The 20,700-nt window shown below is 56.2% G+C and overlaps 2 protein-coding genes across 8 annotated transcripts in view; both read left to right on the plus strand.

The window, feature by feature from the left end:
• Nucleotides 1–231: 231 nt before the first annotated feature.
• Nucleotides 232–7,718, plus strand: ZNF683 (zinc finger protein 683). Its single transcript, XM_046661765.1, has 5 exons — nucleotides 232–257; nucleotides 1,018–1,124; nucleotides 4,451–5,145; nucleotides 6,258–6,386; nucleotides 7,395–7,718. Exons 1-5 carry the CDS (start codon nucleotides 232–234, stop codon nucleotides 7,716–7,718), a joined length of 1,281 nt encoding a protein of 426 aa, XP_046517721.1.
• Nucleotides 7,719–9,162: 1,444 nt separating this feature from the next.
• Nucleotides 9,163–20,700, plus strand: part of CRYBG2 (crystallin beta-gamma domain containing 2) — a 34,575-nt gene continuing 23,037 nt past the window's right edge. For 2 of the 7 annotated variants that reach the window (XR_006888681.1, XM_046661977.1), the window contains exons 1-4: nucleotides 9,284–9,468; nucleotides 11,594–11,663; nucleotides 13,529–14,265; nucleotides 19,142–20,700. The exon at nucleotides 19,142–20,700 is cut by the window's right edge and continues 1,199 nt beyond it. Coding sequence is in view for 6 of the 7 variants with exons in the window: in XM_046661977.1 (XP_046517933.1) it covers nucleotides 9,353–9,468; nucleotides 11,594–11,663; nucleotides 13,529–14,265; nucleotides 19,142–20,700 (2,482 nt within the window). In the remaining variant the exon portion in view is untranslated. Of the gene's footprint in view, nucleotides 9,192–9,283; nucleotides 9,469–11,593; nucleotides 11,664–13,528; nucleotides 14,266–19,141 lie in introns of those variants that run through there. The other 5 variants (XM_046661974.1, XM_046661976.1, XM_046661975.1 and 2 more) reach the window with 5 other exon arrangements.

Raw genomic sequence — 20,700 nt, forward strand, 5'->3', positions numbered from 1 at the left:
TGTCTACATGAGAAACAAAAATGAATAGACAGTAGTCCCTGTCCTTGAGACACTCACAGTCACATAGGGGTCAGTTACGTGGGCAAATAATTATGACAGGAGGAGATGGAGGCCACAGCAGAGGTGAGTACTAGCCAGAGGCTGAGCTGGTAGAGAAACTTCAATAATATGCCCCTGGCCCATGGTGAAAAGTCTGAGATGTCCCTGTGTGTCCCAGGCCACATGGGTGGCATGGCTGGGGTGGAGTTTGATGACGGGTTGGGGCTGTGTCACACTGGGCCAGACACTGTGCAATGTGGACACATCAACTGGGCAGAATTTCTGTGAGGCCCCAGGGGTGTTGCATCTTCTCCTGCTCACAGGAATAATGCAATTTCTCCCTCTAAAAAGCAGCTTCCTGGCCTAAGAGACCTCCCTTTTGATACCTAGTCATGCCTTACAAGCATTTTACTGTGTCCTTGGATTATCTCTTGTCCTGTTGGGTCCTCAGTGCTCTCTCTGGATTAGAGAAAGGATATCCCAGGATAGGGAGAGCAAAGATGGGACAATGAGGAGGAAGATGTGTTTGCTGCCTCCTGGGCCTCTGCTCTGTGAGATCAGGTTCCTGCTCTCTTCTCTGTCTCACCCTGTATCCTATGCTGCCTGCTCTTGTCTCTGCCTGTTCCTGTCCCTACCATCACCACCACTGTCTTCCTTGTCATCATCACTGCCCATCTCTGTCTCAGCTGGGCCCCTGTCCCCAGAAGGACTCCAGCTCCAGCCTTTGAGCCCTCTGTCCATCTACTGTTCAGCCATCTAGGTTCCCCGAGAACCAGAGATAGCAACCCTCATCCCACCCTGCTCCCACATACTGAAATTCCAGAAGCCCCAGTTCATGGCGGTCCAGAAATCACATTGGCCTGGAGAGTTGCCACAGGTAGGTAAAGGCTGGTGGGAGGCTCCCCCTTGTCAGGTCTCGCAAGGCCCCAGCCTGCCTGCCTGCCCCCCTCTTCCTATTTGTGGCAACTTCAAATGTAGCATCTTCCTGTCATCTCTCACACCCACTGAGGCCTCAGCCCCAGGCAGCAGCTGCCCGCCTGCCCACCTCTTCCTTCCCCAGCCAGAGGGGACTTCTGCAGAGCCAGGTGAATAGCCACACGCAGGCAGCCCCTCCTTTCGGGGTATTTGTCTTGAGACTGGGGCAGGGTTAGGAGGAGTCGGGAAGGAGGGTAGGATCCTGGGTTTTGGAGGGCTGAGACTCCGGAGCGAGGGTGCTGTGCTGAGGGAGGGTGCGAGGGTTCGAGGGGCACCTGGTGTTAGAGAGAGAAGGGTAGTTCCTGGGGGGCTGGGGGACCCTGGGGCATTTGCCGAGCTGAGGTGATCCTTGTGCTGTGTGGCCTCCAATGAAAGATGGCCAAGAAGCTGGTACTAACTAAGCAGACAGCCAGCTGAGCACTCAGGGCGTCTTCCTGCCAGGCCAGTCAGGGGACCTGGGGACTCTTGGCCCGCTCTCTCAGACTGTCCCTGGCGAGGGATCTCAGCCTGGGTAGTCTGAGTGGCAGGACACAGGGGCTCCCTCAGCTGCCCAGAAAAGTTGTGTGGAGAAGCCGGGATGCAGGGGCACCCCTCGGTGGGGAGTCTGTGGTTGGGAGAGTCATGAGTCCTGCCCAGTGTAGAAGGGAGTGGCTTCTCAATTCCCTGTGGCCCTGAGGAAGTCTAGAATGCTCCCCGAGATTTCTGAGCTCACTTGGAAGTAACCTCCATGAGGACCTTCTCTCCTCTCTTCCCCAGGGATGGGGATCAGGCTAGCTTTTCTCCTCGTCTCTGATTGGCTAGTCTCCATTCAATCCTCTTCCTGCACCTACTAGGAAAGCGTTGTTGGCTTCCAAATATCAGCACTGAGAAAGTCCTGACACATCAGCCAGTCCAACCTTCCCATTTTGCAGATAGGGAAACTGAGGCCAGGAGGGGTGGTGACTGGTTCAAGATCACATGATGGTTTAGTGGAAGAGCCAGCCCTAGAATCCAGGGTCCTATCTGGAGGAGCTTCACTGGCAATCTGTGACTGACCTGTCTTCCCAGCAGGTAATGGGGGCATAAAAAGGGAACCCGCTCCAGAATTGGGTTGTTGCCATAAGACCAAGACCCTGGGGAGCACAAGGGGCTCCCTGTCCCCCAGCCTGGACTTCCAGCTCTGCCAAGGCAACCAGGTAAGGTGGGGTCCCAGCCCCATCTTTGAGACCAGCCTGCTTAAGGAGGGAGGGGACCTTAGGAGGAACTGGGGGAAATCTGAAGGGACCTAGATTCCCATCATCCCCTGCTCCTGAGCACTCCTGCCCTGGCACGTCATGGGGACGTGCCCCTGAGGTGCCAGAGACCCTCTCCCATGTGCCAGGGGTCAGATTCTCCTGTGGGACATGAGAAGGGACTGGGCCATGAAGGAGGCTTGGCTGTATGACCATGGCCTGGGCCTTAGGGGGAGTGAGGCTCAGGGCCATCTTCTGAGGTTTACAGTCTTTGATGAAGATTTTCTCCAAGTTTACCTTGGCTCCATTCAAAACACAGTGGATGGTTTGAGACATGATGGGACGAGGGTGGTTGGGAAAGGAGGGTGGAAGGGAGAACAGGACCAGGCATGGTGTTCTAGGGGGCAGCAGGAGGGCAATCTTAGGGTGGGCGCCAAAGTCCCTGGGGAAAGAAATCTTTGGATAAGGGAAGGGGAATCCATTTGAGCGACGGATATGGTGGTGGTGGGTCTTAGCTTCTCCTCCCACTTTGGAAACCAAACTAGGGGTGGGAACATCCTAGGGACTCAGGAGTCCCAGCCCCCAGCCCCCAAGCCCCTTGCCCCCTGCCCTCCAGGTTTTCCCAGCCCGCAGGTCACTTCCAGATACAGTAGATGCCCATGGCCTGTCCTGTGCCAGCTGGCTGTGCCCCTTGCCATGGGCATCGGCCAGGTCTGCCCTGCTGGCCTGTCCCCAGGGCCTGGACCTATACCTGTGTGCCCTGCAGCCAGCACCCCTGGGCACAGCCCCACAAGGTCTCAAAGAGAACGCCTTGAGCACGAGTAAGCCCAGGGCATGGGTTTGCACCTTGGTGGAGGCTGGAGGTGGGGGGAACTGTTAGGTTTCCTGACCGGAGTAGGAGGGGACCCAGTGTCACTGGTGAGGACAGAGCCTCAGGCACCCTTTACTTCCACATTTTAGCCTAGAGTTCTGGCCTGGTGACGCAGGGGTCTTGCAAGGTGGCGATGAAAAGTTGGGCAGTGGCTTTCTCAGACATGGGTGTGGGATCTGGTGTAGGCGTAGCCAAAGTCCTGGGGATACAGGATGGCCTGGAACATTTGAGCCGGAGGGGTCTTTATTATAAGACAGGAGCACTGACTGGGAGTCAGGGGGCTGGCGAGGGAGCCCTGGTTCTGCCTTTCTAGCTCTATGACCTCGGGCACATCACTGAGGCCAGTTTCTTCTTCTATAAAAACAGGCTCTCACTATACCTGCATTCTAGGTTTGTCGCGTTGTAATCCACCATTTCCATACATGACTGTGACCTCCTGTAGGGCAGGCACTATGCTGCCGTGTCCTTTATTTCCCCAGCACAGAGCACAGAGTGACACAGCTCAGTAGAGTTGATTGAGTGAATAAATGAGGATCCAAGCAATCTACTTTTCAAAATTATTTTCTTTTTGATATTTTACTCCATATCTCTCCTAGCCTAACTCCTACCTCACTGGCTGTGGCGTGGCATCTGTCTCCCTTGCTAGCTCTTCTCTATGTACCTCCTAAATACTCCCATGCTCCAGAACTCAGTCCAGAGCCGTCTTCCCTTCCCTCCTCTCCCCTTTCTCCTCCTCTTTTCTCCTCCCCCTTCCCTCTTCTTTCCTTCTCTCCTCTCTTGTTCTCTTTATCTAGCGTAGCACTGTTTGATGGAACTTCCTGGAATAATAGAAATGTTCTATATTGTGCTGTCTAATATCATACCTATTGAGCATTTTAAATGTGGCTAGTGCAACAGAGAAACTGAACTTTTTATTGTACTTACTTTAATTAATTTAAATGTAGTCATATGCATCTAGCAGCTACCATTTTGGACACAGTAGATCTGGTGTCACCCTTATGTGATCTCATTTGGGCCCATGGCACCCAAATTTGTCTCTGGCTCAGACCTCTCCATTAAACTCCACAGCACTTTATCCAACTGACCACTTGACTGTTCCACCTCATTGTCTAATAGGCTTCTTGAGCCATTTTCTCGCCCTAGAATTGTTAAGCATGGCACGAATACTAGCCACTTTTATTGGCAAGTGCAATTGCAGACCAGGAAAGCCCTGAGAGAGAAAACGCCTTGCCCAAGTCACCCAGCAGGCTTGCAGGCTAGAGTCCTCTCCCAACCCTGGGCTGGGCAGGGTAGATGGGGAGCAGAACTTTACCCCATGCTGGGGGGCACTGACCGTCTTCCCTTTCCTGCTCAGAGCACCAGTCACCAGGGCCACATGCTGACTCTACCGATGACCAGAAACTCACAGCTAAGTACCCTCAGAGCAGAGACAAGATGGGAAGCCGACCAGAAAGAGATGGCAAAGGGGCCTCCTGCCCATCCTTCCCTCTTCACAACAGCTCTTCCCCAACTCCCTGGAAGAATGGAGGGAGCCCCAGCCCCTTGGCTTTCTGCTCCTGCCGCCTGCTTGCTCCCAGCTCCAAAGAACTCCCATTCCATCTCCACCCTTTCTATCCTGCATACCCACTTCTCCTGCCTCCACCTTACCTGTTCACCTATGGGACCCTACCTTCTCTCCCATTTCCTCCCTTCTTCATGCTGCCCCAAGACACCTCCTATCCCACCATGGCTATGCCCAGCTTGCTGATGACTGTCAATGACCCTGGGCCCCACAGTGCCCCTGGGGAGACCCTGCATCCCTACCCAGGGACCTCCCAAGACCCTGGCCAAACTCAACCCTCCCAGACCAGGAATCCAGGCCCTGGAGCTGCCAGGCCCTACTCCCCAGGGCCAGAGCGTGCTGGCAAGGCAGCTCCAGCAAAGCGGGCCCCACCGGGCTTCCGGGCGGGCACCACAGCCCTGCCTTACCCGCTGAAGAAAGAGAATGGCAAAATCTTGTACGATTGCAATGTGTGCGGCAAGAGCTTCGGTCAGCTCTCCAACCTCAAGGTATCTGCCTCCTGGACTCTGCTGTCCCTCTCGGCATTCTTCAATGACCCCCTTCCCATCCTGCTTCTGCTTCCTGATCAAGAACCTTAAAGCCAGAAGGAACTCCTGAGCAGCCTCTAGGATGGTCCATTTGATGGTCCCTCAGTTTCACGACTGTAGAGAGGAGATACAGGATAAAATGGCCACCCAAGTCCGCTCCACCCTAAAAGACTGTCCATGAGACCATTTCATTTAAGTTAAAAATAGAGAAACTGAGGCCCCTAATGCGAAGGGTTTGCCCAGGATCAATTTGATTTAATAGTGGAGGTAGGCCTTGATCTCAGTCTTTCAGCATCTAGTGCAAAGCCCTTTCCTGAACAACCATGCTTTTTGGATTCCCAGTTTAAGCCTCCTCTTGTTTATTTCTTGGAAAGTCAGGTGGGGGAACAAACAGGCAGATTTCACTGAGACTCACTGAGTCTAGACCACAGACCCGACAACCAGCGTTTTTCAAGTGGGATCCCACAAACCAGCCCCAGTGCTGTTGGTGTCACCATCGGCAGTGCCCAGCAGGGGGCGACCACGGGCGCATCTCTGTGTGTGAGCAAAGACTGAAAGCTATGCGCAAGTTGGCAACCGCTGAAGTTAAGGAAAAGTTGTGGTTATCAGGGAAGGGCCCTTCTGGATCCTCTAGGGCAGGAGCTCTTAAACTTTAATGAGCCTTAAACTACCTGGAGAGCTAGTGAACATGCAGATTCCTAGGGCCCAGCCCCAGAGATTTTAATGCAGCTGGTCTGGGGTGGGGCTTGAGAATCTGCTTTTATAACATGCTCCCAGGTGATGCTGATGTTGCTGGTCTGTGGACCACCCTTTGAGAAGCACTGCTCAGGATATATATACATGGGGTACCCCTTACCTGGCCTTCTCCCCTCCTACAGGGCTGCAGAAAGAGAAGGGGGATCCTGGGGAGTGGTAGAGAGGCCCTGAGGTGGGTGATAGGGAGGAAAGGGGATTGAGAGTCTTTGATGTCAAAAAGGGATCCTGTGGGGCTGTGGGTAGAGATTCGGAGAGGATCCCTGGCCCTGCTGGGGGCCTCTGGGCAGTTGGCAGCTTTTCTCCCACACCTGGCTCAGGTCCATCTGCGTGTGCACAGTGGGGAGCGCCCGTTCCAGTGTGCCCTGTGCCAGAAGAGTTTCACCCAGCTCGCCCACCTGCAGAAGCACCACCTGGTACATACTGGGGAGCGGCCCCACAAGTGCCCGGTGAGACCCTACTCCTCTCCCCTGTGCTCGTGCAGGCTGGTGAGGAACTCCAGGCCCTGGGGGAATGGCACCTGTAGCCTCCATTCCCCAATCCTCCTGAAAAAGTGGAGACAGGACAGGAAGTGACAGTGGGGTGGGGAGGTAGGTGGAGGGGGTTGAAAATGACCCCCCTCAGCCTGGAAGGGCCAGGATGTGATATTGGAGTCACTCCCTGGGCCTGGAGGGGGGAATAGAGATGTACATCTCTGAGGGGAGAATAATGAAGTTGGGGGGTCCTGGGGAGTGGATACCCATTACCTACTTCCCAGCATTGCCGGAGGAGTTAATGCCATAGTGTGTGCAAAATATACAAGCACTATGTATAACAAGAGCTCAGTGTTAGCACCCTGCCCCTTTGAGCCTCACCACGTCCCTTAGAAGGTCAGACAGGTAGGGACTCTCCCTGTTTTCGGAGGCAGAAAGGAAAGCAACGTAGTGGTTATGAGTCTGGCTACCTGGGTTCAAATCCTAGCTCTGCCTCTAACTTGCTGTGTGACCTTTGGGTAGTAGCTTCACTCCTCTGAGCCTCTGCTTTCCCACTGTAATATAGGAGTTACTAGTACTTGGGAAATCTATGTGAGATCAATTCCTGGCATGTGGCAGCTCTAGTAAATGTTAATTACGCCCGCTGAAGCTGCAGCGCCACGCACAAGGGTTGTCTGCTATTATCTTATTCAGTCCACCATACTTATGAGGTTAGGTATTAATAGTCGCACATTGCCAATAAGGAGAGCAAGGCTCAGAGAGGGGAAGTCACCTATAGAAGGTCACACAGGAAGTAAAAGAACCAGGGTACTAACGCAGGTCTGCCTGGCTCCAACATGCCAGACTCTGTGGGTCCCAGGGAGAAATCATCAGGGGAAAGCTTCCAGGCCTGCATTACAGGGAGGTGGCGATAGGATGTTTCCAAGATGGGGGGGAGGAGCAGAGATCCTGAGCAGAGCTGACACCAGTGCCCATTCTCATCAGATGTGCCACAAGCGGTTCAGCAGCTCCAGCAACCTCAAGACCCACCTGCGCCTGCACTCAGGGGCCCGGCCCTTCCAGTGCAGTGTCTGCCTGAGTCGCTTCACCCAGCTAGCTCACCTGAAGCTGCACCATCGGCTGCATGCCCCACAGCCTTGTGGCCTAGCTCACACCCACCTGTCCCTGGAGTCTCTTGCCTGCCTTGCCCGATGGCACCAGGGGGAACGAGATCTTGTGGCAGCTCCATCAGAGAGGCAGATGGGCTGGGATGTGGACAAGGTCAAGATGACCTTGGTATCGAAGAGAAAGCAAGGGCAACCAGCCTGACCAACGGTGCCAGGACTTCCCTGGGGAGGGGGGAGGGGCAGAGCAATTAAAGGATTTTCTCTGATGTGTCGAGGCCTCCTGAGCTTCAACAGTGGAGGGGGAAGCCACCATGTATCTGCCGGACCACACACCCCACCTGGGAGCAGGTCAGGAGACAGCCAAGAAGAGCCTGTGCTGCCTGTGCAAGGGTGGGTGCCTGCAGCCATCCACCTCTGAGGGCGTTGGGGTTCCACTTCCTGTCTGGGGCCTGTTGGGGACCAGGCCCTCCATCTCAGCTCACCGATGGACAGTCCAGCCCTCCAGGACTCTGCAAGGTGCAGACTGTGTTGCCAAGCACAGGGCACAATGCCCTCTTTTCTGGACAGATTTTCCAGCCCCTGTCCAGATGTCTGTCTGCTGCTTCTCACCACCTGCTTGTCTCTCAGTTCCTAGGAGGCCCCTCAGCTGGTATTCTCTGCCATGGTGGTGGTGGGGTGTTTGTGCTTATTCTTCTGTACATGCCAGGATCTGAGCCCCCTGTCAGGGTGGAGGGGCAGGAATGCAGGATGTCAGTGTCCACTCAAGACCCAGAAGCATGATATCCCCTGTGTTCCAGGACCAGTCACCAGAGAGGGCAAAAGGCTAAGGGAAAGGGGTGCCGAGCTCAGGGAAGGGGTAGAGGCCCTACAAGGACTACTACAAGGGCAGCGAAGAACTGGCAGAGAGGGCCTGGGGACCTGGGACCCTCCTGATGACCTTTCTCCTTGCTGTCCCAGAGGATCCCCTCAAGTGTGCAAGTGTTCCCCACCCCCACCCGAGAGTTAGAGAGGCAGCATCAGGTGGGAAAGGACTCTGCTTGGGAGGCAAGAGGCCAGGGTTAAAATCACAACAGCTGTTTTTGAATAATAGCCGGCTAACTGGCAGCAGGGGCGCAGTTCCCACCCGTGTGGATTTCCGAGCGACTTCCCTACCCGCTACTGGGCGGGATTCCCGCTCTGTCGTAAGCTCTCCAGGACCGAGAGAGAATTCCGAGGGAGCCCACCACGGCAGAGCAATGGCAGGGTCGGCTGCGGCCCCCACAGATAATCAAAGTCCAGCTGCCAAGACCACCCAGTCACCCTTTTGGCCCCGGGCCAATGCCAACCACTTGGGTCAGGCCCCACCCAGTCGGCAAGACCACGCCCATTCCCATTGCCCCGCCCTTGTGTTCTAGCGCCCCCTTCTTCTGGTGGGGAAGACCTTCCACTCAGCCCCGCCTCCTGGCCCCCGCTCGCCCCAGGTCCCTCGCTCCCCGCCCACATAGTACAGGCCCAGCTTGGGTCAGGAGGTGGGGCTGGGGGATACTTGCACCAGGTGGGCCCCAGGCACCTCTAGAAGGCCTAAAGAAGTAGCGCGGACAGGGCCGAGAACAGGGCCTCCGAGAGGGGGCTCGGCGTAGCAGCCCGGGGACTGCGGCCCGGGTGGGGACAGCCCCTGGGACATGGGCACCTCTGGGTAGGTCCCCCGCCCGCACAGACTGCGGGCGGGGCGGCTGTTTGCTCAGGGGGGCGGGCCGGAGGAGGCGTTTCTCCGCAAATGAGCGGATCCGGGTGGCCCCTGCTGCCCGGAGCGGTCAGGTGCCCCGGCAACCCCAAGCCCGGGGCCTTGCCCTCGCCATGGCAGAGCGGCGCGGGGGCCTGGGGGCTCGCCTGGCCCGGCGCCTGGCCGGGCTAGGGGTCCGCAGGGAAAGCAGGGAGAAGCGGACCCCGAAGGAGGCCAGAGCCCCGGATAGGTGAGGGGGATAGGGGACGGCCACGCGGGGCGCCCCTGGGTCCTATGGTGTGCGTGTGTTGTGGGGGGCGCCCATGCGTCCTATGGTGTGTGAGTGTGTGTGTGTGTATGTACCCCCAAGCTGGGCCTGCACGAGATGGGCCTGAAAGAGGGGCCTGGGATGAGTGGGGCCAGAGAGTAGTCGATGTTCAAATAAGTGTGTACGAGTGTCTCTCTCAGGGCATGAAAATACACCTGTGGGTGTACCATGATGTTGGATACGTGAATGTGAAACGATCTTTATCAAGTCACTCTGCTCTTTTACAACGTGAAAAACCACTTTTGCAATTTGGTGGCCGGCAGACTAGGATTTCCTCACCAGAGGAGACAGTTTAAGCGAAATGCAATAGTTCCTTCCGCCCCTGTGGACTTTGAATCTCACATCACAGACCAGTTTACCTCTGGTCTCCGCGTCCCCTGGTCCTGAGTATGACAGGTTCCTGAGCTGTCTTAGACTGCACTGCATTTGCCCTTACATGCCACAGAGAGGTTGTCCCCTCTCGTCCCAGATTGTAAGAACAATAACCCTTTATTTGCCACTTGCTTCGTGCTTTACCTGGATAATCTCATTTAATCCTCACAGCAGCTCTGATGAGGCAGATATTCCGTGTGACTCAGATGCAGAAATGGAGGTTCAGAGGGGTGACATCACCTGGCCAAAGTCACACAGCTGGGAGGTAGTGGAGCCAGGAGACAAGCGTGAGCAGTCTGACTCCAGAGCTCGCATCCTGACACTCTGGGCTGCTCTGTTGCCTTGAGAGACTGAGCCAGGGGGCCAGGGCTCTGTCCTAACCCCAGGTGTCACTGGCCATGAGACCTTGAACAAATGACTTCATCTCTCTGGGCCCATTTACTGTTAGCTGATATCTGAGTGGAGGGAAAAAGGCTGTGTGGATGGTTGAGTAGAACAGCTGGGAGGGGAGCGTCAAGAGGACCCCAGTAGCTCTTGAACCCCATATCCAAAAAGAGCTTGGGGTGTGCTGTCAGGTATGTGTGTTTGTGTGTCTGTGCAGTTACCCAGCAATTTGTTCTGATCTTATCATGACAGCTGTCTTCAGCCTGCCCTGGGAGGGGTGGGGGCGTGGTGAGAGCAAAGCGAGGGGAGGGGTTTGTACTGCTCTCTCACCCCAAAGAGAGGGGAGGGGACTATGCCTGAAGCCTGGGTGCCCAGGGGTGCCCACACCCTGCCAGTGTCCTGCCCACCCCCACCTGGAGGACACGCCCTCCTCCTTTACCCTGTCTGGCAGGAAACTATCCTATAGGCCCAGGTGGCACTGCCCCTCCCTTTCCCCACTTGAGAGGAGGTGGGGTTGGGGTGCAGGTGAGTCAGGCATGTGGAAGGCTGGGTGGGGGGGTGGGGGGGGGTGACTGCGCAGGCTCCTGGGCCAGCAGGATGACACATCCCCTTGTGTGTACTTGGACTCTGTTCTCACCAGCTGTGGCAATGGGACTCCAGCACTGAGGCCCAGGCCTCCGATCCCTGCTAATTGCCTGGGGTGGGGGGGGCGGGGCAGAGTGCCCGGAGGAGGCAGCCAAGGCGCTTCTTCATCTTTGCCCCATTAGTACAGTGATGTCCAACCAGCCTTATGCCCCAATGTCTTAACTTCACTTGGTCCCAGTGTCTTAACTCCAAGGCTCACTAGCTGTGTGACTCCAGGCAAGTCACTTCACCTCTCTGGGCCTCAGTTTCCTCATCTGAACAATGGGGGCACTAATACCCACCTTTTAGGATTATTGTGTGGCTTAAAGGTGATCATGTAGGCACAATGCCTAGTGCTAAGCCTGGCCCAGGGAGGGCCTCAGCAGATGGCGAGCTTTTAAATGATCGGGGCACTGTCTTTTTTCTTTATCCTGACCCTAATATAGGCCTAGTCCCAATTTTTGCCCTAAGCCCATCCCTGTCTCTTTCTCTGTCTGGGGTGGAGTGGATGCCGAGGGAGGGAGCGGAGAGGAGGCTGCAGCACAGACCTCCCGCGACCAGGTTTCAGGAGCTCATCCTGCCTGTGGACCCTCAGAGAAGTGGGTCCAGTCTTGGGGATGGGAGAGGAGGAAGCTACTTCACTTTCTTCCCTGTGCTTCCTTCCCAGGCCCTGGGGTGGCCAGAGCTGCCCTGACCTGGCCCAGGGCCAGGGCAGCACCAGCAATGTCAGCCTCAAGGTAGGAAGGAATCCAAAGGGGAGGAAGGGAGGGAGCTGAAGCTCTGGGAGGGGCTGGGCAGGCCCTGAGAACCCTGACCTACGCGTCAGGCACCTGGAGTTCTCTAGTCCTCCCTCTGCCACTGATTCACTGTGTGACCCTGGGCAGATCACTCCTTACCTCTGGGCCTCAGTTTCCCCTCTGCAAAATGGGGACGATAATGCCTCTCAGGACTGCTGTGAGAAATAAGGTAATGGATGTGGAGCATCCAGCAGGGGCCTAGATGCTCAGGGGCCCCCGGGGGAGGCATATGGGGGCAGTGCCTTCCCAGGGCCCCCTTTTCCACACTCCATCCTTTAACTTGACCTCCTCCCATCTTGGGCCCTTTTTCCCCATTTCCTGCCATGGTTCCCCAGGGGTGACGCTGGGCCAGTGGCTTAACCTTCTGGCCACAGTTTCCCCATTTGCAGTGGGGACCTGAGCCATGTATTGGACAGTGACAGGGGGCCCTCCCCTTGGAGGAGCAGAGGGCCTCCCCTGGAAGTGGCTCAAGCAGCGGTGTGTCTCTGTGGTCCTGAATACCATTAATAATAACTAGTGGGGTTTTTTTGTTTGTTTGTTTCTTTTTTTTTTTTTTTTTTTTGAGGAAGATTAGCCCTGGGCTAACATCGGCTGCCAATCCTCCTCTTTTTGCTGAGGAAGACTGGCCCTGAGCTAACATCCGTGCCCATCTTCCTCTGCTTTATATGTGGGATGCCTACCACAGCATGGCTTGATTAGTGGTGCCATGTCCGCACTTGGGATCCGAACTGGCGAACCCCAGGCTGCCGAAGCAGAACTTGTGAACTTAACCCGCTGAGCCACTGGGCCGGCCCCAATTACGACTAGTGTTTAATTGAGTACTTGTTATGTGCTGGGTACTCTGCATGGATTATCTCATATGATCTTCACAGTGCTCCCAGGGAGCACATACTGTTGTTATCACACCCATTTTACACATGGGGAAACTGAGATGCAAGAGGTGGTGCAGCTAGGGAACAGCAGAGCTGGGATTTAAGCCTGGTTGGCTCGTTCCAGGCCCCCACATGGGGAATGAGAGGTTGCATCTATTTCATAGGTGAGTAAATTGAGGCATTTGGAATCAAGGGCCCCTGCTTGATTTGGAATTTTGACCCCGACTTGGCTCCTCTGTTGCCAAGGACACAAGTCCCTCCCTGAAAACTGGTGGTTTGGGGGACAGTGTCCATGTGGGTTTGGGATCTCCCCTCACCCCCACAGCCAGGCTTGGCCCCAGAGAAAGACAGGAGACAGAGGTCAGGTTTGTCCCACTTTTAGGGGAACCCTCTTCCCTGGCTCCTTCATGTCCCAGGTACATCTCTATGCCCAGGTACTTCCTCCCAGGTGTGCTTGGGAATCTCGGGCTAGGAGGGTGCTGGGGAGGTGGCTGAGGCTCTCTGGAAGCCTGGAGCAGGCAGAGCCCATGGGCACTTGTGGCAGGCATGCCCACACAGCCCCTAATCCCCTGGGCAGCTGGTGCCAAAGGGCCAGAGGCCTGTGGACGCCTGGGCAAGCAGCAACTGGCCTGAGAGTTGGGCCCTCACTCTGTGACTTGAGTCCTTCATGTCCTCTCTGGGCCTCACTTTCCTCATCTGTAGAATCGGGGGGGGGGGGGGGGGCGGTGAGTTAAATGCTGAAGGGTTTCTTAAAGCTCTGCTCCTTTCTCCAGTTCTCGTGGCCCCGGCAGCCTCTTCTTAGGGTGTCTGCTTGGCGTCATAGCTCTGCTCAGCTTCTCCTGTGCCAAGGAGGGCAGCCAGAAGTGTTTAGGGGGTCCCTGGAGGACAGGGAGGAGATGCTGTCACCAGAACCCTGTCTCTGATTTCCCTCAGGCCCAAGCCCAGAGACACTCAGAATGGGACCTTCGGGCAGGGAGCCATGATTCCTGGCTTTGGAAGCGACGACACAGCTCAGGGGGGCCTGCTCAGCCCCTGGGGCGCCTACAGAGGCCAGCTGTGGGCAGCGCCTCCGACCTAGCCAACTATGCCTCTGTGCGGCCAGAGAGCTTGACACTGGCAGTGGCCTCAGCAGAGCCTGCTGATGCCAGGTGTCCCTCAAGCCCCGTGCCAGCTCCTGGACATCTGGAACAGGGAACCCCAGGCTGTACTTGCCTGTCACCCTCATACACAGCCCCAGAGGTTCCTCTGAGGCCTGAGCCACCCGGCAACCTGGAAGTCCTGCTGCCCCGCCCAGTATCCTTCCCCATGGCAGAAGGGGCAAAGGGCGAGTCTGCCACCCCAGGGCCAGCCCTGCCAGAGCCAGCCCAGGCCCAACACCAGCGTCCCTCTACCAGGAGGACCCGCTACCACATCACTGTCACCCTGCAGGGGCGTGGGCAGGCACCTGGGGAGGAGTGTGAGGAGCCGAAACCGGCCCAACCAGCTCCCCACCCCTGCGGCCCTGAGGAATCCAGAGGCTGGCAGGAGCCTCTCCAGGGGCCCCGCCCCATCACGGGGTGGCTGACCGACCAGCCCCAGGAGCCCCAGCTGAGAGCCCCACGGCATCAGGGGAGCACGGACCAGCGGCAGGAGCTCCAGGCCAGCCAGACGCCTGGGTCCCCACACAGACGGTGAGTAGAGGTGGGTCCCCACGTGGGGCAACAGTGGGAGGGGAGACTGGCCTGGCTGCCTCTTCTTGGGTCTCTGCCTTATCTCCTGGCTTCTCCAACTCAAGGCCCATTCATTCAGCAACCTGAGCATGAGCTGACTCTGCCATCCCCTCCTCGCCCCAACTCTGCCCTCCTCTCCTTCTCCTCACCCACAGACTCCCTCTTGGAACTCACTGCTGCTCTCTTCTCCTGCCCACTCAAGGAGGGGGAGATCACGTCATGGCAAGGATGGAGCAGGGGTCTCCTCCTCCTCAGCAACACCCACCACTCCCCAGTTCTGTTCAGGAGACCACAGACTCAGCCTGGGAATAGGCACCCAGCCAAAGTGCTGGGTGTCCTGGGGCAAGTTGCTTAACTTCTCTGGGCCTTGAGTTGTCAGGTAGATTTGGTAGCTGGAGATGAGGAAAGAGGAGGTGGTTACAGGAACATGCTTTGAACTCCGGAGAGTTGGGTTGCCGAAATAGCAGGGGATGCTTATTAATAATGCCTCAGTCACGGCAATAATTATCCCACCTGGCTCTGAGTTGGCGGCCACAGGAACAGGCGCCGAGATTCCCAAGCCGCGGTTTTTATTTGTGTTGAAATGACTCTCCCAAGTCTGCCTGGTGGGCTGAGAGGGGGCTGGATGGGTTCTGTAAAACTCACTGCCGGGGAGTGAATGTGGAACTTGTCTAGTACCACCAGGAAGGGGCGCTGGGGAAGTCCCTGATGATGACGGCGGTGGCCGTCACTCATGGTTGTTTTCTAAGCATAATTCTATTTAATCCTCACAACAGCCCCATGAAGTAGACTAATCCTGCTCCCACACCCTGATTACAATAGGGAAACTAAGGCTCCGAGGGGTTACGTCACTTGCCCAAGTCAACAAGAAAGTGAAGGGGCCAGAATTGGACCCTGGTGCCTGTGCTGTAAGCACTTCTCTATCCTGCCTCTCAGGGGCCTCATGGGCCCTGTGCAGACAGTGGAGGATTGAGTGTGGTTGCTGTGCGGGCCCCAGAGCGTTCTGTGACCTCGTGGAGGTGGATCTGGCAGCACCGTGCTAGCAGAGGCAGCATCAGGGGTGCCCAGGCCTCTGGGCAGGAGTCAGGGTACCCGGTCCTGTGCCGAGGAAAAGAGAGATGTGGGACCCAGGCTGGCTCAGGGACCTGCTTGGGTGCCCCTCCTTGGGGAGAAGGGCTGCAAAGAGAGGAAAAGTGGGCGGAGGAGGCAGGCCTTGGAGACGGAGAAGGAAGGAGCTGGGGGGACGAGGACTCTGCCTGCCACTCCCTGGCTATTTTGGGCCCAGGTGGATAATGATAGACTCGGACGGGAGGCGAGGGCAGACTTAGGGAGGAAGGGGGCCTCCAGGGCCAGCATCCTTCTATGTCCCCCTTCTAGGGGCGGGTTCTCTGGGCTAGGATGGGCAAATATGGGGGGGGTGAGGAGGCAGGACATGATTGGGGCTGCAAGTGGGAATGTGTAAGATAGGTATGCATCCATGTGTGTGTGTTCAAGTGCAGGCACATTTCAAGAGGAGGAGGGCTTGGGGCTATGCATTGACTGTGTGTGTATTGTGCATGTGCACATGTGTATGTCATTGTGTTGGTGTGTTTCTGTGAGTGTGTGACTTGTGTGTCTGCTGTGTCTCTGAGTGTCTATGACTCTGTGTGTGTTTGACTGTGTAAGTCTATGTAAGTGTCTGTGTGTGTTTTGTGCCTGTGTGGTTCTGTGCCATGTCTGTCTGTGTGTCAGTGTGTGCCTGTGTGACTCAGCATGTATTTGTAGGCATGTGGGCCTGTTGACTGGTTTGGCCTAGTTTGGGGGTGACTCACAGGTAAGGGGGGAGAATCCAGGACTTGTTGGGTTAGATCAGGCTCTTTCCCACACTCTCCCCGCCCCCTCCTCAGCCTCTCCCTTCCCAGCCCCACACACCTTGTTTGGAAGTCACAGGTCACCATCCCAACAAATCCACTTCTGGCCTAGGGCCCTGGAGAAGAGAGGGCTCTGGGAATGGGCACTTCTCTTGGCCCAGGAGAGGCATCCTGGGTCATTGGGGTGTGTCTTCAGAGTAAGGACAAAACGGGAGAGCTATAGGCAGGCAGATTCCAGCATAGTTTGAAGAACGTTCTAGCAGTCATGACTACCTGGGGATGGGACAGGTCAACTGTGAAATGGTGACCTCTCTGTCCCTTGAAGTATGCACGCAGAAGTGAATGATCACATGCCTGTGGAATGAGTGACTAGCAGGGGTGTTGTCAGGGCTTGGTTGGGTTGAGAAAGGCACTGAAGTCTGATTGTCGGGAAATCACTGACAATATCTGATCCCACTACAGCAGCTTTCTTTGAAGCTGTTCTGCTGCTTTGCCAAAGCCTATGGGGACTTCCAAATGTGCTTCCTTTTCTTATATCTAATTCTTTGACCCCTGGACCCTAGGATACCACCTGCATGGGAAAGTTGGCTTTGGATGAACCTAACCAGGGCCCAGCACATTACCTAACACAATTAGCACTGAATGAATGAATGAGTGAATCAATCAGTGACTTAGAGCCAGGCTCTACCACCTACTCTCAATGCCACCAGGGACAAGGAATCCCAGCGAGTAGGTGTTGTTCTCACTGTTATTCAGAAAAGGAGAGGACACTCAGTGGGGGCTCAGGGAGGGGGTGAAGCTCCACACTGGGAGGGTCCCAGCAAGGAGGACTGCGGTTCTGCTGGAAGAAAGGGGGCTCCTTAGTGAGGACAGGGGATGGGGGAGGGGGGCTCAGTGATGTGCCACAGTCCAGGGCCGCAGATGTCTGACTGTGCCCAGCTCTCAAGATCTCTGGCCTGGGGGGAAGGATTGGGGATCTTTCTCACCCCCCGCCCCCACCTTCCCTGTACACAAGGCTTTTCCAGGGCCACTCAGACCCTGTCCTGGGCCAGGCCACATGCTGTCATAGCTACCAGTGGTCCCAGAGTCAAGTCAGGCTTCCCTGGGCCTCAGCCCCTTTCATCTCTGCCCCTCATAAAACCTGAGTCACGGCTAGGGCCAAGGGCAGGGTCAAAGTTCTGGGTTCCACCAGCTTCTCAGGAGGAAAGAAGAGATGGAGGAGGGGAGTTGGGGGCATGGGCACATCTCTGGCCCTAACTTCCCTTATAATATAAGGTCTAGGGGCTGCCTTATGGAGAGGAGGAGCAGACCGGAAGACAGGCTGGCCCTGAGGCTGGGCGTGAACAGCCTGACCTCTCTGGTCCTTGCAGTCTAAGAATAGGATTGCCCTGGTCAGTGCAGCCTAGAAGTAAGAGTTGGAGCTGAGTGGTCCTTCCAGGACTACCATGACCCCTTTTAAAAGTAAACCTCCAAACCATAGAGTCTGTTTACCAGATAAATCCATTAGGAAGTTTGGTATGGTGGTGAAGCACTTAGTGTTGGGGTTCAAGTCTGGCCTCTGCTACTGTGTGACTCTGAGCACGTTTCTTAACCTCTCTGAGCCTTTTTTGCCTCATCTGCAAAAATGGAATGTTTGTTTATAATTTATTAATAATTTATTGTTTATGAGGTATCAAATGCATGGGATGCTTTTGAGAATTCAATAGGACAATCACATAAAGCCATTAGCAAGATGTTTGGCACAGAGGAAACCCTCAACAGATGGCTCTTGTTGTTATTACTATTAAAACAGACTCACTAGAGAGTTTCTAGGGAGCTTAGAGGTCTTCTCAGGCAGCTGTTATTATTAACCCCCTGTTTAGTAAAGGAGATAATGGAGCCCCAGAGAGATCAAGGGCGGGTCAGAAAAGAAGTAAGACCCAGGCCCCACCCTCAAGGAGTGAAGGTGAGGTGTGCTCTGCCCAGGGGATCACAGGAATAGCTGGATGTGCTGAGAACCTTGGCTGAGGGAGCAGGAGAAAAGGTGCCTGGACATGGATTCAGATGTGAATTCAAACTCCAGCTTGGCAACTTAGCAGCCACATAACCCGGGGCTGTCACGCCTCTTCTCTGACCCTCAGTTTCTTCCTCTGTACAATGGGGGAAATAATCACAGAGGAGGGAGTTGAGGGAAAGTGCATTCAAGTCCAAAGTGCCGGGTCCTGAGGGGCTTCCTTCAGCCCCGCAGATGCACACATACGTGCACGCACGCTCAGACAGTTCTCCCCAGGTGCTCATGCCAGTTCACACGTGTGCACACCTGCTAACCTTTGGTCACAATTCTCCAAGGTGACCGTGGGAAATTTGTGAGCCAGTGTTTTAGTTTATAGAGCGAGTTTTCCTTCCTTCTCTCCTGCTGAATCCTGACAGTAACGTTATGAAGCACATACTCTTAGTATTCCAGTTTTGTGGCTGGGGGCCTTGAAGCTTTTTCGGGAGAACTGGCCTGCCCAAGGTCATCCAGCTAGTGAGTGACAGGGCCAGGGGGCCCAGCTTTGCCTGAGGCCGAAGTCGGTCTTCCCTTCCCTTCCCTTCCAATGATCGGGAATGGAGTCCGAACAGTTGCCTAGTTTTCAGCTTTCTGGTTTTCTCATCTGCAGGTCCTGGAGGACTAGACTCGGCTCCTTGGGCAGAGTCACAGCCCCATCCACACACCAGTGCGTCAGACCCATATGCTTTTGCTCTCCCTTCTCTCTCTTCCAGGCTCAGGCCTCAGCTGCACCTCTTAAAGGACCCTGGCATAGGGAATCACCTGAAAGTGGGGACACGGGTGGGAGAGCTGAGAGAACCATGCCCATTTTATAGATGAAGAAACAAAGGCCCAAAAGGTCAAATGGCTTGCCTGAGGTTCCCCAGCCTGACCTCGGCAGGGGTAGTTAGTCTGCAATGCCGAGAGCCACCCTCACCACCCGTGACCCTGTCCCTCTTCTTCCTGGCACCATCTGCAGGGAGCTGGACCACAGTGTGCCAAGGACACCTCAAGACAGGTTGTCGGGGCCCAACATGGAGGAGGCAGGTGGGCCCCCGGCTCGGACTGAGGCCCGAGTGGTGAGTGCCACGCTGACATGGCGGCAGCGGCCCCCTGCCCAGGAAGAGATTAGACACCGTTTTCGCAAGGTGTCTCTGGTGTCAGGGGCCCAGGTGGAAGCCCCTCAAGAGGAGATGTTTGAGGACAGCCACCATCGAGAGGAAGTCAATGGCTTTGCTACACGGGAAGAAGAGACTGTGAATTACCAGGGCCCCCAGGATGGGGGTGGCTCCAAGAGCTTCCAGAGCCACGGGCCCATCTTTTCCAGGAAGTACACACCACCCCCCAAGGAGAAAAGGCCAGTAGGGAGGCTGAAGGAGGCTGTGGACCAGGTGGATGGCAGCTCCCAAGACCCCAGGACTGAGCCACCAAGCCCAGGAGCCATGGCTAGGACTGAGTACTCGGTGCCTCTGCCTGGGCCCCGTGAACCAAGCCCCCACCCAGGTGTGAGTCACATCAGTGGGAGCCCTCGGAGCCTTGAGGAACGGCGGGTGACACGCACTGTGCGGACCACCATGGTGATGGGAGGGCACGTGGACCGACGGGTGAACAGCTCTGTGACCGTGGGGCCAACGCTCTCAGGTGAGGCCCTGCCAAGGGGGCGAAACGCTGCCCGCACAGTCCGGGCAGTGGTGGTGAGGCCCCAGGCTGAGGGCTCACCCAGCCGCAGTCAGGCCCTGGAGCTGCTAAGTAGCCTGGTGCCTGCTGAGCGTAGCCCACCTACCGGCCAGCTTCCTAGGCCCATGGCTGTTGTGCCAAGGAGTCCAGGTCTGGGTCGCTCAGTAGGTGAAGCCCTGGGGCAGCTACCTGAGATAGGGACAGCAGTGCCAAAGGACAGAGATGCCCTGGCTCCTGCAGGCATCCCAGAAGGTGCTCATCCACCGCAGAACCAGGATGTCCCTGCAGCCCACCCAGACCAAGACCAGGTCAAAGCCCCAGACGCCAGGGCCCATGAGTCCCCAAGGATGCAGGGAGCCTCCAGCCCCACCCAACTCCCTCTCCAGACCTCTCAGGGTCATGTGCCAGTACCCTCCTCTCCCCGGCTCCAGACCCATAACCCCTCCCTGGGCCTAGTCCACCCCCCAGAGCAGCCTGTGGTGCCCACTCACCCCAGGGGTCAGATCACTCTCGAGCCCAGGGGACCCCAGGCCCTGCCCTCTGTAAAAATGGAAGGGCTCACAGATCCCCCTGCTGCCACCCTCCTGCCCATGGTGAGGAGTGAGGTTGTTACGGTCCCTGGTCAACCTCTTGTTCCATCCTCTACAAGAAGGAAGGCTGTGCCCAGCCGAGGAGGTCTGTCCGCTCCATCCTCCCCAAGAAGTAAGGTCACTCGGAACTCTGAAGATGTCCCTACCTTCTCTCTTAGCCAAAAAGAGGTAGTGCAGGGCCCTGGTCGTCCTGCTGACCCATCCCCCACCCAGAAGGATGTTGCGCAGGGTCCTAGTGCTCCTGCTGCCTCACCTCCCACCCAGAAAGAGG

The sequence above is a fragment of the Equus quagga genome, chromosome 5 (genome assembly GCF_021613505.1).
Source record: "Equus quagga isolate Etosha38 chromosome 5, UCLA_HA_Equagga_1.0, whole genome shotgun sequence".
In the NCBI taxonomy this organism is placed as follows: Eukaryota; Metazoa; Chordata; class Mammalia; order Perissodactyla; family Equidae; genus Equus; species Equus quagga.